Source organism: Carlito syrichta, unplaced genomic scaffold (genome assembly GCF_000164805.1).
Source record: "Carlito syrichta isolate Samal-C Ts95f unplaced genomic scaffold, Tarsius_syrichta-2.0.1 Scaffold248942, whole genome shotgun sequence".
NCBI classification, from domain to species: domain Eukaryota; kingdom Metazoa; phylum Chordata; class Mammalia; order Primates; family Tarsiidae; genus Carlito; species Carlito syrichta.
Window position 1 is genome coordinate 10,790 of NW_007193038.1, and position 17,057 is coordinate 27,846.

Genomic DNA, 17,057 nt, shown 5'->3' on the forward strand with positions numbered 1-17,057 from the left:
GAAGCCAAAGGTAGTGATAATCAAAACTAAGGTCATTGTATTTTTGATAATGTCATCATATACCATTTATTGAGTACATTTGATATGCCAAAATTGTATTTGATATTCATTAAGTAATTCAGTCTTCATAACAATCTTATTAAATATATAATAGTCCCATTGGGACTAAAATGACAAAATTTGGGATGGAGAAATGTGGAGAGCTATTTAGAGAGTAGATCTTAAGAGAGAGAGCTTAGAAAAAATGTCTCAGCTATAGATAAAGTTCTGGGAGTTATAAGTGTCCAAATGATATTGGAGTCATAGAAAATCACCATGAATAAATATATAACTTAATGAGGAAACTGAAATAAAGATAGATTAAGGACTCACCAAAGTCACACTACCAAGTACTACAGATATTGCTGGCTGCCTATCTAAGACCCACTTTTCCCCTATGCAAACAGAACCTCATTTTTTTCAGGCAACTCTGTTTTACTGTGATATGCTTTAGAGTAAATGGGTCCAATCCTTAGTCTTAAAGGTATGATGTCATATTTGCTTAATGCAATCACAGTGATTCAATTCACTTTGCTACTAATTGGTTTACCTACTGGCATCTGGACACAATTTGACCCTTGGGACATGAGGCATGGCAGCTATCTTATGACAATGAGCAGATCTAGCCTAAGAATAAGGCTGAAAACTAGAATATCCAAGGCAAACAAAACCCAAAACTGAGTACATAGACTATTGATTAAATTTTTCAGTTGCTGAATCAATCAATTCTAGAGCTAAACTACCAAATAACTTCTTGTTTTGTGCGATAATATATTCTCCTTATTATTTTCAGTCATTTTGTGCTGGGTTTTCTGGATTTTGCAGCAAAAAACACTCAAACTGATAGAGTTATTGCGGCATTTTGAAATGAGTGGTAAGGACAGAAGTTAGATTTCAGTTAGTGTAGGTGTCACCAGGAAGTAAGGATTCAAAGAAAGTAAGTGTTAACTAAACTTTTGGGATGCTTACTTATGTCAGAAAAATGAGAAAGATATAATAGCCAGTGAGGATAGTACTATGCTAATCTGAAAATATTATAAACTGGCTCCTAGAAACACACAGAATCTTGTCATCCAAAAAGCAGTAATGCAGAATGATCAGATTCCAGGTTTTGGAGACAGACTAATCTTGGGAGGTTACATAAGCTTGCAAGTGACAACTTCCTAAAACTCAGTTTCCCCACAAATAAAATGATGGTAACCGTAAGATCTACAATCTTTGTCATTTAAGTGAAATAATGCATAAAACACAATACTTCGCAGACAGGAGCCACTCAATAAATGGTTGTTATTACTAATATTACCAGGTTCTCCTAAGAGTCAACAAAATTCCTGTCAGGAAAATTAAAGGATTTGAATTACAGCAGATTAAAGCCAAAGTCAAACTGCCCAAATCACAGAACACAGACGAGTTGCAACATGAAATTTAGGAAGTAGGCTACAAGACTCTGTATTAAAAAAACAATGAGAAGAACTACAGCAGCTACTTCTTCAACACATCCTACTAGTACTGATGCTATCAGCACCAATTACTGACAGCCTTTTTATTGATAGCAAGACAGTGTTCCTGGAACACTTGGCTCCCAGGAGTTTCCCAAACAGATAGGGCAGGACAGTCAGACTTTCCAGTCCTATTCTTGCCAAGAATGGAGCAACGACAGTGCTTTAACTATGGACACTTTCCTAAGGTTTTGAAAGTCTCTTCATAAACATTGACCAAACTTGAGCCACACACAATCAGCATAAGCAGAGAACTCTAAGACAAGGTTGATATAGGAATAAGGGTGCCTAGGTATCCTTATACACAGGCATAGTACCACAAGACAGTACTTGACTCCTGACACACAAATACACACACACACACACACACACACACACACACACACACACACACACACACACACCCCATAATTTCAGTCAAGCTAAAACCCAGCAACCCAGTCAAGAATACTTACCATTTCCTTTATGGAGACAAAGAATAGAACCTAAGGGTAGCTGTGACACCAGAATGATACATAGGCTGGCCAGTGTGGGTTGAGTAAAAGACTTGACAGAGGTCTGAGAGGCTTTTTAAAAATTCACATATCCTGAATTCCTGCCCTTACCTAATGATTTAAGTAGAGGCAAGTGTGGGGGAACAAAATCCAAAGAAGAGTCTACCTTCATTCTGTGGTAGAAAGCTATACAGCTCCTCCACTACATGGTGCTGCTATCTGGTTAACTTTTATTCATTCTTCAAAGTTCTGATTTTCGGGGTTAAAGATGGTTAGGTTTTTTTTTTTTTATTGATACATAATAGTTGTATATACTTGGGCATACACCTAATATTTTGATATATGCATACAATTTATGATGGATTCTTTTTAAGTTTATTTTCATTTATTTTAAAGACATGGGGTACAATTCAGAATTAAGTAGATAAATGGTGTTTGTACAGGTAAACGTTGGGTCTCCCTCTGGTCCCCACTTTGCCTGGTTTGAGATCAGGAACCATTATTGATGTTATGTGCCCCCTCCCTGCCCTGGCAGCATCCTGCTACTGCCAATCCTTTTCTTATAGTTTTATGATAAATGTTCAGGGTCTGCTTATGAGAACATGTGGTACTCAGTTTTTTGTTTCTGTAATAGATCACTGAGTATTATAGAACAATATATAAAGACTCTGTTTTTAAATCACTTTCTCCAGAAAGCTTTCCCTGATGCTCCTCCAGTCTTAAATAGTTAGCATTCTCTGTGCTTGCACTGTATTCTCTTCTTCCCCTATCAGAACCCTAATTCCATTGTGCTGTAAACACTTATTATTTATATGTTTCAACCACTGGAGTGTGAGCTGAAAAAGGTCAGGGACTGTGTATCCTCCAACACCTAGCACAGTACTGGGCATACGGTAGGCATTCAACAACCATTTGTGGGATAAATAAAAGGGTTGTACATATTATAAACATTCTTTCCTTTTTATTTTAGATCCAGGGGTATATGTGCATGTTTCTTATGTGGACATATTGTGTAGTGGCGGAGATTGGGTCCCAAGTGGCCCATTCCCCAGATAATAAATATTGTACCCAATAGGTAATCTCTGAATTCTTACTTTCCTCCCCACCCTCCTGCTTATTGGTGTCCCTAGTGCCTACTATTTCTATCTTTGTGGCCATTTAGCTACTGCTTATAAGGGAGAAAATGCAGGGTTTGGTTTTCTGTTTCTGAGTCAGCCCACTTAAGATAATGATCTATATAGCTCCATCCATGTTATTGCAAAGGACATGATTTCATTTTTTTATGGCTGCATAGTAGGCTATGGTGTATATATTTCCCACATAGTATTCTGTGGGAGAGATAGGTAGATAGATAGATAGATAGATAGATAGATAGATAGATAGATAGATAGATAGATAGACAGATCCCACATTTTCTTTATCCAGTCAATTGTTGGTGGCACTTAGGTTGGTTCTATGATTTTTCTATTGTGAATAGTGCTGCAATGAATATACAGATACAGGTATCTTGATTTATTTTCCTTTGGGTAGATCCCTTGTAGTGGGATTACTGGGTTAAACAGTAAATCAGTTTTGGTTCTTTAAATCTCCATACCGTTTTCCATAGAGGTTGAACTAGTTTACAATCCCAACAACAGTGGATGAGTGTTCCCTTTTCTTTGCAACTGTGCCAATATCTGTTGTTATTCGATTGTCTAATAAAACCCATCCTGACTGGTGTGAAGTAATATCTCATTGTGGCTTTAATTTGTATTTCTCTGATCATTAGTGATGTTGAACATTATTTTCATATGTTTGCTAGCCACTTGTGTATCTTTTAAGAAGTGTCTATTCATAGTCTTTGCCTACTTTTTGATGGGGTTATTTGTTCTTTTCATGTTGAGTTGGAACTCCTTGCATATTCTGGATACTAGTCGTTTGTCTGAGGCGTAATTTCCAAATAGTTTCTCTCATTCAGTTGGTTTTCTGTTCACTCTGTTGATTATTTCTTTTGCTGTGCAGAAGCTTTCTAGTTTAATTAAGTTCCATTTGTCTACTTTTGTTTCTGTCGCAATTGCTTTTGTGGTCTTCATCATAAATTAGTTGCCTAGGCCAAAAGAGTGTTTCCTAGGTTTTCTTCTAGACTTTTTATAGTTTTAAGTCTTATGTTTAAGTCTTCAATCCATCTGGAGTTAATTTTTATATATGGTCCAGTTTAATTCTTCTGCATATGGTTAGTCAATTTTTGTTCTACACCATTTATTGAATAGGGTGTCCTTCTCCATTGTTTATTTTTGTTAACTCTGCCAAGCATCAGTTGGTTCTTGGTATGTGGTTTCATTTCTGGGTTCTCTATTTTGTTCTTATAAATATTTAATTTTATAAAACTATAAACCTTGAGGATGCATATTATTTTGCCAGTTTAGAAAGAATAAAGGACTCAGAGAGGTTCTGAAACATGGCTAGGATCACAAAATAACTAACAAATAAAAAATTTCTTCCTATGTTTGTGAGTCTAGAAGTGCGTATTTTTGTGTCTTGATATCCCTGTACTCTGGGACCTTCAGCAAGTGTGACTTGACCATTTCCATTTCATACAAAGTTTGGAAATAAAATATCTATTGGTTGGAATGTATACAGATGCTCTGGGGAGCAAAGCCTAAAACTCAGCAAATCTATACTTTTCCAGGAAATAAATAAAAACAGAACTATAGGCCATAACCCAGAAATACTTAGAAACCCAATAGTCTTCTTTTTAGATTTTTTTTTATTTTAAAGATATGGAGTACAATTCAGGATTAGGTATACAAATGGTCAACATGCAGGTAAAGTTTGGGCCTCCCTTTGGTCCTCACTTTACCTGGTTTGAGATCAGGTACCCTTATTGATGACGTGTCCTTGCCCACCCACCCCAGCAGTATCCCACTACTGCCAATCCCTTTCTTATAGTATTATGGTCAACAGAAATCCAACAGTTCTCAAAGCATAAAAGGAAGTTGCATTTGAGGGCTCAAAAATGAACATAGTCTATAATCTGATACATTAATTTATTATGTACTAAAACAATACTACATGTCAGATCATGTGGTAGATACTAAAGACCCTAACATAAGTAAGATATGTTCCCTGCCACTGAGGAGCTCATTGTCTGTTGAGTGAGACAATCAAGACCACAATGACAATGTAGTGTTGAACTAGTCACTATACTATTGTCTCTCAGCACTGAACCAAGTTTTCTATAAACCACTTTATGATAGGACTCAGAAACCTAAATTTTCTTTTGCTAATTGGTATCCTCTTAGATCCTTCAATTATGGGGAGGTATAGAAAGACTATAAGAAAAGAAAAAAGGTGAAGGAAGTTGCTTCTTCCAGGTTGCTTGCTGTTCCCAATAACACTGTTCCAACATCCAAGCAACAGTAGTTGGTCCCAGTTTTCTATTTCTTTCACACTCTAGAGCCAGTCTCATCACACCACTTCAGATATATGAGCACCAGTCAGCTGGCAACTGTTCCATAAAAGTCTAAACCTCAGTTCTGTGTGTGAGATGCTTTTTTTAAGCTTCTGGGGTATCAGAAGCAGCAGGGCAGCACCCTCTTCACAGATGTCTAGGTTCTAGGTCTGCAGGCACCTCCTTTTAGCATCTAGCGTCTGATCATTCCAATCTGATTTTTGTGTTTCCTTCAGCCATGATCTCCGTGTTACTTCCATGTTAATTTTTTGTTTATGCAGTTCATGAACATTTAGTTCACTAATTCCCTATATTAAATTTTTTGTTAAAATAGTGTGTTTTCTTTGTTAAAATAGTGTGACATGTGCACAATATGGTCCAGAAACTCAGAGGTTTACAGGCTGAAACAATTAGATAAAGTACAGTTGAGGCCTGACCTGAGTCCTAAAAAGTTAAGTCAGCCAAATAAAGAAGTTAGGAAAGGGAGGGTGTTCCAAGCAGAAAGAGCAGCAAATGCAAAGTTATGTAGATAACAGGAAGCATAATATAATAAGGGGAATCCAGTAACTCTAGATGATTAGAACTATAGGATCTGATGAAACAGAAAAGGCTGGCATGATGGGAATAAGGAAGAAGAGCCAGAAAAACTTGTTGGTTAATTAGAGTTAGAAGAACAAGTTTGGCAATAAGGTTTAAAAAAGGTAGTGAATGTTTTCTCGTCAGTCCATTAAAAGAAGAAAGGGAACACTAGGAACTAGCATAATTAGAGCCCATATATTCTTTTACTATTTCTTAGCTATGAGATTTTAATCACTGAACTTCCCTAAGAGTCAGATTGTTTCAAGCAAATGGGGATAACAATATAATAGAACTGTATATAACCATAAACACAGCCTCCATTTATTGAGCCCTTTTTGTAATAATAATCATAACAACAAAAGAGCTAACATTGAGTGATTGATGTAAAGTTCTGAAATAGCTGTTTTATACATATTTTTCATTTTATTGGCAATATTTTAAATTTAAAGTACAATAGAAACATTGTTACAACAATAAGGCTATTTAAGGACACTCTAAAAGAGGAGAGAAAAACACTAATTTCACATATAGCATGAATAAAATTCATAAAATTATTTCTGAACATCTTCATATTTTACCTAAGATCTCTGTCCTAGAAGCAGGTGTGTTTCCCCTTTCTCCAAATCCTCAGTCCGCTGACAGTCACTGCCCTGCCCTGCTTTCTTCCTTTATCTACAAGCAGCTTCTCCAGTCTTCTAGTTGTAGCCCAAATCCATTATTTTCAACAAAAACAATTTAATTTTTTCTTAGATCTTTATATTTATCCACACACAAAAGAGAGCTCTGAAACAAAAGACCTCCAAAAGAATTCAGCACTTCTTTTTAAAAGACAACCGAAAACTATAAATAACAAAATTTTCCTTCCTCTCAAATGTTTAAAGACATACTCTGTCCAAGAAAGTACCCTCAAATTGCATTTCAGATAAAAGCTGGTTCATAGAAAAGGAAAGAGACAAAAAACATAAAGACTACCTGTACTTCTGTTTTTGTAAGCTTTGGCAACAGATGTCTCTATATCTGAATATGGCTTTGCCACATACTAGCTATGTGAGCCTGGGCAAGTAATTTAACGTCTCTGAGTCATACTATTCCCATCTATAACACAGAAATTATAGTATTTTTTTGAAAAGCTGTTGAGATGGCTGAATTTTGAAAACATGTATAAAATAACTTGTACAATACAAATCCATTTGATTTAGTACTTATATTTCATAAATATGTCACAAATGCTTATAATTTCATAGACTTGGTTATTTTTATTTAATTACATTAACATTAACTGTCCATGTAAAATTATAATAGTTTTCAATAGTTGCAGTGATATAAAGTTTCATTTAAACATTATTGATTTACATTAAAATAAGTAATCCAATTTTTATAAATATATTAATTAATAACAATAGAGTTGATGTGCAAACAAGACAAAAATTCTGAAGGTAGTATACGAGTGACAGAGATCTGCAAAATGCTACCCTATATCATGATGTGCTAAGAATAAAAACTGTGCTAGTTATTGAATAGAATGCTACAAAAAAACTAATCCAAGTTTTTGGCCCTCTAATATCTCATAGCTGCTGAGAAGAATTTACTTAACAACTGAGACACAAAGGTTACATACAGGATACCTGTGTAAAACACCATCTTCTATAGCAAATCCACATTGGAAAGTGTTGTGTGTGTGTGTGTGTCTGTGTGTGTGTGAGGGGGATCTTCTACTAAAGTCAGTACCAAATATTAATTAATTCAATAAGCATTTAAGAAAATCTACCAAATTTTCGGCCTTGTTCTGGATGTTGGATATGCAAAACCCATACAATTTTGTCCTTGCCATCAGAGATCTTACAGTCAATAGAAGGCAAGTAACAGACACATAAACATAAAAACTAAAAAATAAAAAGCAGAAAGTGCTGCAATTAAAAGTCAGGGCAGGTCTCAGTGAGAACAAAGGAAGGAGACAGAGGATAAAGAGTTCAGAAAATATGCTAAGATGGCATGGCCACAGAAATAGAACAAAAAATTATCAGCTATGACTCAAGAAAGTGAAACTGCTCACCTGTACTTGACAATTCCATTGATCATTGGGTTAACATCCTTGATTCTGTTGATATAAGCCTGAACAACATCTATACATTTCACCTGTAAAATACAATTTTTAAGGCATTTATTCACTAAACAATTCATCCATTCAACAAGTATTTATTTAGACTCTAAATAAAAAAAAAAACTATGAAAAAATTCCTTTTTTTTTTTAAACTATAGTCCACCCCTCCAACGGTCTGAGGGACAGTGAACTGGCCCCCTGTTTTAAAAGTTTGAGGACCCCTGATTTAGAGCATCCTAGGTGCATTAATCAGTTTTTATTTGAGACACCTTCGGTGAATTATCCAATGTGGTCCCCTGTGAGGCAATAGATTAGGCTGAGGGGGTAAAAAGATGTGTACTTTGAAGCCAGGAAGTCAGGAAAATATCATTTTAAGAAAGTCCTAAACAATGAGTAGGGAAACAAGCATGAATTATCCTCTAAGTAAACAGAAACTAGAGTTCAGAGATATTATGCATATGTACTCAGCTAACAAATATTTTGTTAGTAATACTCTGAAACTTAGCATTGTACATCAACTCTGCAAAATCCCAGAGTTGGGGAGTGGAGACACGAAAGTACAAAAGATAAAATACAAGACATCAAATTAAATTAGAATTTCAGATGAATAGAGAATTAGTATAAGTATGCCCCAATTATTGCATGAGAATGTCATACTAAAACCTGTATGCTGTTCACCTAATACTCAAACTTCACCAGGAATACTGTATTTTCATTTGCTAAATTTGGCAACCCTACATCATGGATCTTAAGTATGTGAGGAGAGATAAGACAAGAAAAATAACCTGAGTGCTATAAGATTATTATTTAATTATTATATACAATTATAATTTGAATGATAATTCTTAAAAATGAGACAATAGCATTAGAAAATGACAAAGCAAAATAGAGCCATCAAACAAAAAGGAGAAAAAGTAAATAAAAACAAATTAAGCTGAGCAATTTTTCATGTGTCTGTTGGCTGTCCATATATCTTCTTTTGAGAAGTGTCTATTCATGACTTTTGCCCACTTTTTAATGAGACTATTTGTTTGTTTCTTTTTTCCTTTTGGCATGTTTGAGTTCCTTGTAGATCCTGGATGTCAGGTCTTTGACAGTTGGCAGAACCTGAACATTTACCATAATACTATAGGAAAAGGATTGGCAGTAGCAGGATTCTGCCAGGGTGGAGGTGGGGACACAACATTAATAAGGATACCTGATCTCAAACAAGGCAAAGTGGGGACCAAAGTGAGGCCCAAACTTTACCTGTACAATGTCCACTTGTATGCCTAATCCTGAATTGTACCCCACATCTTTACAATAAAATATAAAAAAGAAATAACTTCTATTGAAGTATAAATAACAAACCATAAAATTGAATCATTTTGAATATATAGTTTAATATTTTTTAGTAAATGTATACAGGCTTGCAACCATCACCACTATCCAGTTTTAAAACACAACCATCACCACTATCCAGTTTTAAAACACTTCTAAAATTCCCTTTCTCTGTTTGAATCCATTCCCATCTGTAAACCTAAACTCAGCTAATTAATGATTTCTGTAGTTCTATACTTTCTAAAAAGGTCATATAAATAAAATAATACAAAATGTAAAAAAATAAATTTGATCAAGACAGAAAAAGCAAAGAAAGAGAAAGAAAAAGCAAGTATGAGAAATTATAAACATATTAAGTGAAAAAGATTAAAACAATTATATCATAATAAGTTTGAATCCCTTGTCAGAGGGCAATGCCATATGTGGTTAAAAAAAGAAACAAAGTTCAACTATACAGCTTTTAAAAGAAAATCACCTAAAACAAAGAGACAATGAAAGATTGAAAACAAAAGCTTAGGCAAAGATATACTAGGTGAATATGAACAACAAGAAAGCAGAGTGGTGACTTTAATATCAGCTAAAGTAAATTTCAAAGCTAAAACAAAATGTTACAACGCATGAGGATATGGTAACAGCAATATACTGCATTTAAAAAGGAGGCAAATAGATAAAGCATAAACTACTAGGAATAAAAAGAGAAAAGTTGACCAGATATACAGACAATATAGTTATCTCAGAAATGGAAAGATCAATGTGTCAAAAGTAAGGATATGTGTAAGAATTTTAAAATACAGCCAACATGTCAAGCATATTGAGAAAGAGAGCTTTTACTCCATTAAGAATATTCTCTTGATTCATGAATCATTAACAAAAAATAATCATACCACACAAAGAGATTCTTAAATCCTTAAAGAATTTAGATGCAGTCTTGGTCAATTTACTAAATTACTATAATTCAGAAATGCTAGAAACCCCAAAACTGGTGATTTTTAGAAGACAGTTATTTCAAAAACATTCTTTCATGTAACCAATGTGAGTAAAAGATAAACAAAACTGTAAAATATCCAGAAATTCACAAAAGAGGAACATTCCTTATAAAAATGTATTGACTATGGCTAAAGTTGTCCTAATAGGCTACTATTTATAAAAATAAAACAGCAAGACAATATATAAGGTATTCAAATTAAAATAATAGAAAAATAAATATTAAAAGTATAAGGAATTCAAAAGGAAATTTAATGACACAGAAAAAAATAGAAACAATATCAACAAAACCAGTATGAAAAGATGAGTAAAACCAACTTTTAAATACCTATGAAACAAACTATAGCAAGAATGATTGAAAAAGAGGAGAAAATGTGTGTGTAAAACTGAGTTAATGTAAGGAATGAAAGAAAGATATAACAATAGACTCAAGGGGGATTTTAAAGAATTACAAAAAAACATTATATGCACCTTTACTTTTAGACTAGCTCCCACTTGTTCCTTAGAATTGTGTACCTAGTGAGCTTTCAGTAACCATTTGTTAAACATGCACAAGTAGTGATTTCAACCACCATAAATCAATAGTCTAGTATACATACAACTCTAGCTTTAAGGGCCTTTGTTGGCAAGCTGAGGTTTAGAACCTGGTCACTCCACCAATGTTTATCACTCTACAGATCTTAAACTACTCCAATTGCTGCTCTAATTGAAACTATAGCATGTCCAATGTGACAAAACCAAAAAATAAAAAAGTTAAAAAAAGCTGGAAGGTAACACAACGATAATTGCCATTTGTTACATTTGTTAAATAATTGTATGTCAAGAAATTTACATCTATTAAGTCATTATATTCTCCTAGCAACACATATAATATTATTCCTATTTTACACATGAAGTTATTGAGGCTCACTGAGGTTAAGTGACTTAACCAAGGTCACATGACTGAGCCTGGATATTTTGTTTGCTGTTTTTTTTTCAGATGAATGTTGCTGTCATAAGAGAAACAAGAAATATGTACATGGTTCAATTCAACAACAGAATAATTCTGTAGGTGTACTTTCACCTACAGAAAAGTACAAATGAAAAGTGAAAGCTTTTGTCTCTCCTTTGCTTCCTCCCTTTGTTTTCAGTTCTTTATCTCCTTCCATCACACAAAATGAATCATATTATATTCATTGTTCTGTACCTTATTGTTTTACGAATTATTAAAATTCAGAACTATTTACATATCAGTACCTTTAGCTTCATAGTTATTAATTACTGTGCCATGTTCCTATAATGGACTAGTAATATTTTTATTACTTATCTAAAAAGTGAAAAAAGTCTAACTTTCTTAATTTGGTATTAATCATATTTATTATAAATAGGTAACATGAGAACATGTTTCAATAATCACAATGTAAAAAAAATTGTACAGTGAAGAAGTCCCTCTCTCCTCCCCAACATCAACTATTGTTATCAGATTTTGTGCATCCTTCCAGAGATAGATAGATAGACAGATAGAAAGATAATAGAGAAAAAACATTTTTAATACAAATATATCATACTATACAAATTATTCTTCACTTTTGTTTTCATTCAAAATACTCCTTGGATCTCATTCCATATCTTGAACATAAAGAGCCACCTCATTATTTTATTTGCTGCATACTATTAAATGTATAGACATACTATACCATATTTAATGAGGACCCTGACTCGCCTTTGCAAGAATTTATTTTTACAAATAACTATAAATGAGGATACCCTCATACAGATGTCATTAGGTGATTTGTGAGTGTATCTATGCCTTCAAAATCTCATTGACTTGGTTTGGAATCATCAACACAAACAAATTTCCAAATGTGCAAAGAAAATGACCAGGCTATATATGGTGGTAACCATGATAAGTTGATGTCCTTTTGCAAGGCCCAATCTTGGAGACCAACTGAAACTGCGAAAGTTCAGATTAAATAATGGTAGTCTGGATTCTGAATAATAAAAGAGTAATCATATAGGGATCCAAAGACAAGCATAAGGACAATAGATACCCAAGGGGAATTGACTGTTCAGTCGGAGAACAGGTTGTTAAGAAGCATTACTTCTTCTTGAAGTGCCCTGCACCCCCGCCCTCCCCAAAAAAGCTGAAGTCAGATTGAACTGGCTCTGTCATTTTCTAGCTTTGTGGCATTGGACAAGTACTTTTCTGTAAGATGATGATAATTCTACCTATTTCAAGATGGTGTTATGAGGATTCAATTTACAAAAATCTAAGTAAAACATTTTCCTTATCATGTAGCATAAAGTAGATGCTTAATAAAAGTTAGTTATTTCCCATATACAAGGAAGACAGGGACTAAGGGAAAACTAGGACAAACAAGACTTTGTATCCTCACTACTTCTCCCTTTCAGAACATTTTTATGTAGCTAAACTATATCTAGATAATCTCTTCTCATAAGCAAGCTTGAATATATAAAAAATGGCTATCATTATTCAAAACCTGATAATAGTAATAATAACAAAGACATAGATAAGACTATTATGCCAAGCAATGTTTCCTAAATTTTACATATATGAATTCATTTAATTTTCACAATTCTATTAGGCAAATTCTATCATCAAGTCATTTTCTCTTACAGGATATCACAGGCACAAAAAGTCAAGCAATGTTTTTAAGATGAGAGCTTGGTTGTGGGAGAACTAAGATTTCTGAGCCCAGTAGTGTGGCTCCCGAGTTCATTCTTCTAATCACTATGTTACACAATCTACTGTGTGCCAGGTCCTTGACAGGTATTATCTGCAATTACCATGGCACAAGGTCACACAACTATGAAGAGACAGAGCAAAATTTGAAATCTATTATCTTTCCAATACATTCCCCTGTCTCCCTGTTAAAAAAGCATGCAAGGGAGGAGGGAAGAATACAGGAAGGGGACAGGATATGTCATTGAAAGGTAACTAAGAGTGCAGTAGAAGCATTATTCATATTCATTCATGCATTCAAGAATGCAAACTTAGTTTCTCAAGTAGTATTTACTGCATGTCTACTCTTTGCCAAGTAGTATTCTAGATTCTGGGAATAAAATAATGAAGAAAAACAAATGAAACAACAGACAGATGAATACAACAGAGTTATAAATAAAGAATACTAGACTATATTCCAAGATCTCCAGGAAACCAAACATTCTTAAGACAAAGAGATAAATAGTCCTGTCAGCACAACTTTAGAATGAATGATTGAATTGCTTAAATTTTTAAATTAAGAATTTTCAACAATTTTTGTGTATTTGTGCAAATTATTTTACCTGTTTCCTCATAAAATAGGAATATTACCTACATAACTGCGTCAGTAAAACAGAGTATGTTTAAGTACTCATGCACCATATTTCACATTACTAATGCACTAAATATATGGTAGGTCACAGCCACTACTGTCCTAGATCAGGCACTGTTTTCCTTGAAGCAAAACAAAACCTTGCATGATAAGAAGTTGGCCTGTGACTGAGCCGAGAGAGCAGCGAGAGAACTACCCCAGAGGGCAGAGAGAGCAGCGAGAGAGCTACCCCAGAGAGCAGAGAGAGCAGCGGCAAGAACTTCCATGGCGGAGACTCAGTTTCAAAATCACACCCAATTTGTCCCTGCACAAGTATTATGCGCAGATAGTACAAATGAACAGGAAGGATTATGAGGGTGCCTTCCCAACCAATGCCCACAGTAAACGCGTTGAGTATACATAAGCATACTACAACTCCTGGATGTCTCCCTTCATTCCCAATGAAAGTGGCTCTAGTAGAGTGTGAAAAGGAAATTGATTTCCACTAAACTCAATCATATTACCACAACTTCACCACTAAGTTTCCTGGATTCCCCAGTAAAAGACCTGTCCCTCCACTCTCTTCTGAATTGCACTCTTACCTTTCTTTGTCGGATCAGCTTGGCCAGCTGCACCCCGGAAAGCAGGAGCAAAGGTTCTGTCACCGGTCGAGTGGTTCTTGAGTCAAACTTAGGGCCGCCTAAGGCTACAGCCGCTTTGATTACTAGGCCCATAAGAAAGCCTAACGCACGCAGAAGCAATAACTGGATGCGGGCAGTGAACCAAGATGCCATAGCGGCCTGGATTCCCCCACGGTCCTAGTGCTGGAGGGTTACGTGCACCCTGGGCAAACAAGGAAAAAAGACTAAGTAAGGAGGTGCTTAGGAAGCCTTTACTTTACAAGTCCAGAATCTACCCACAATTCTACAGGAGATTGTTTGTCATCACCTGCCGGGCTCCTAGTCAGAAATAGGGCGGAGCTGAAGCCTTCCTAGCAGCTGCCTGTGTGCAATGCAACCTGTTGTTAATGCTAATGTAACCCAACCCAGAAAATGAAGCATAAGAAAGAACACTGGCTTTGGAGTTTCCCAGTTTTGCCATGTGTAGCCTTGACCAATTTACACTATGTCTCATAGTCAATTTGCTCATATGAAAGAATGGGAGTAATTACTCTTACATCAAAGATATATGGTAAACACTGGATAATCAATCAAAATGCTTAGCACAATTCATAGCAAATAGTATAAGTGATAGTTGTTAGAATTTATTTCAGTTGTATCTGTGAAAAAAAGTGTAAGTATACCTTTGTAGGTACGTATTTATTATGCTCACCAAACAACTAAATAACAAGCATACGCATATTACCCATATGCATATTGTTTAATCCTTAGAAAATCACTAGAAGCTAGTATCGATGAATTTCAAATCTCCAGTCCATCGTTCTCTCCTAAACTCCAGACACTTAAAATCCAATGTCTTTTTTACAACTCCATGTGGATGTCTCACATATTCTTCAAACTCAGTATGTTCAAAAATCATTTTCTCTCCAAGCCTGCAGCTCTTCCAGGTTCACAAATGGCATTTTCATCCACAAAGTCAGCCATGCCAAAAATATGGAATTACTTTAGATTCTTTTTTTGCTGTCATTCTCATGAATACTCACCAGGTTCAGACAATGATTTTCCCTTTCAACTCAGCCTAGTTCATATCTCACTGATATTTGCATAAACTTCTACAAATAATCTAGCTGATTTTTCTGACTTTATTTATAGTGTTCTTTCTAATATGCACATATTACATTATTCCTCTGTCAATTTCTAGAGTTATCTACAATAATTCCCCATTTTTCTCAGGTTCAGGTCTCATTTACTTTGGAATTTAAAGGTCTCATGACTGATATCTGAAAAACTCTGTACCCCATCTCTAGCCCTTTCCATTCCTCACATGCTATACTCCTGACAAACTGAGCGATCTGAAAGCTCTCCCTCCCCTCCATATATTTGCATTTACTTTTCCAACCTCTTCATCTGGCTCAGAACAAGAATCACCTACTTCAGGAAGTCTCCTCTGAACTTTCAACTGGGTTTGGTGCCACTCTTTTACAACCCTCCAATCCATAGATTAAAAATATCATAAGCACTTATAACTCTTTATTACATGTAAGATTTTTGTGTCTATACCCCATCTAGGTATTAACTCTTTAAAGAACAAGGTCATTCTAATTCCCCTTTGTATTGCCAGAGCCCAGTATAGAGCTTGGCATGCAGTCAGTACAGGTTTGCAGGCTGAAGGTAAGAGTTTATGAAAGAATAGTGTTGAAGATAGGAACTTGAGCTGGATATTTAAGGCCTTGGGTAGGTGAAATGGAAGTGTCATCCCAGGTATTGTCTTTTCACCTGAAAACTCAGGTGAATGCTGAAGATGTTATCACAGCACTTCTAGCCTAATTCAGAGCACCTGGTAGAATGCAGGTTAATCATGATAGGCACATCTGACAGGTCCAGTAAACACAGTTGATTACAAAATAGGTTGTCATAATCTAGGCTCCATTATAGTTTTGAGCAAAATTTGTAGCTGAGTTAACTTTCTTTGCCAGAAAGTGTTTTTGTCAAAGTCTAACATTTTTTAACTTTATCTAAATTGTAAATGACCAGTATGTGAGTCAGAGGTGCAAAGAATGCCTACTGATTGGACACTGAACAGAAAATCCTAGATCCGGCAGTCATAATGTTTTTGACTTTGTACAAATCACTTAATGTCTATGAGTGTGTTTCTTCATCTGTAAAGTAGCTGCTACATAGTGTTATGAAGATTAAGTCATACATGCACATAAAGCTTCTGACAGCATATCTCTAGTACATCATAGTGGTTTATATTTATTTGTACTGAAAAAAGAAATGGGCACAGTTTGATCATAAGTACACAATCTGATCATAAGGAAAAGAGAAAGGAGAAATTGCCTTTTGTCTTTAAAAGCAAAACTAGAAATATTGTGTTGAGTGTAGTTGTGCAATCTCCCTGCTAAACTCAGGGAGGATTTATGCAATCTACCATCTATTTAATAATCAAGAATGAAGACTCAGGAGTTATCCTTGACTCCTTCCTAACCCTCAGTTAATATTATAGATCTTATGTCCTCAATGTGTCTGCAACCTATTCTCTACTCTCCATTCTCATTGCTGCTTACCTGAATTATGCACTAGTTTCCTAACTGATATTATGCTGTCTTCAATCTGTCCTCTTTCAAAGCCATTCACTATACTTCAATTTTTTGGGTAAAATAATTTATACTGCATATATTTAGCTTGTCTTTCATAC

The 17,057-nt window shown here is 35.0% G+C and overlaps 1 protein-coding gene across 1 annotated transcript; it reads right to left on the minus strand.

Moving 5' to 3' along the window:
• Positions 1-8,094: 8,094 nt before the first annotated feature.
• On the minus strand, positions 8,095-14,682 carry LOC110595076 (fatty-acid amide hydrolase 2-like; the record flags this gene model as incomplete). Its single annotated transcript, XM_021709520.1, has 2 exons — positions 14,342-14,682; positions 8,095-8,177 (listed from the first exon to the last, which is right to left on the minus strand). Coding segments are annotated over exons 1-2 (275 nt in total), but the record flags the coding sequence as incomplete, so codon positions are not given.
• Between the last annotated feature and the right edge of the window lie 2,375 nt (positions 14,683-17,057).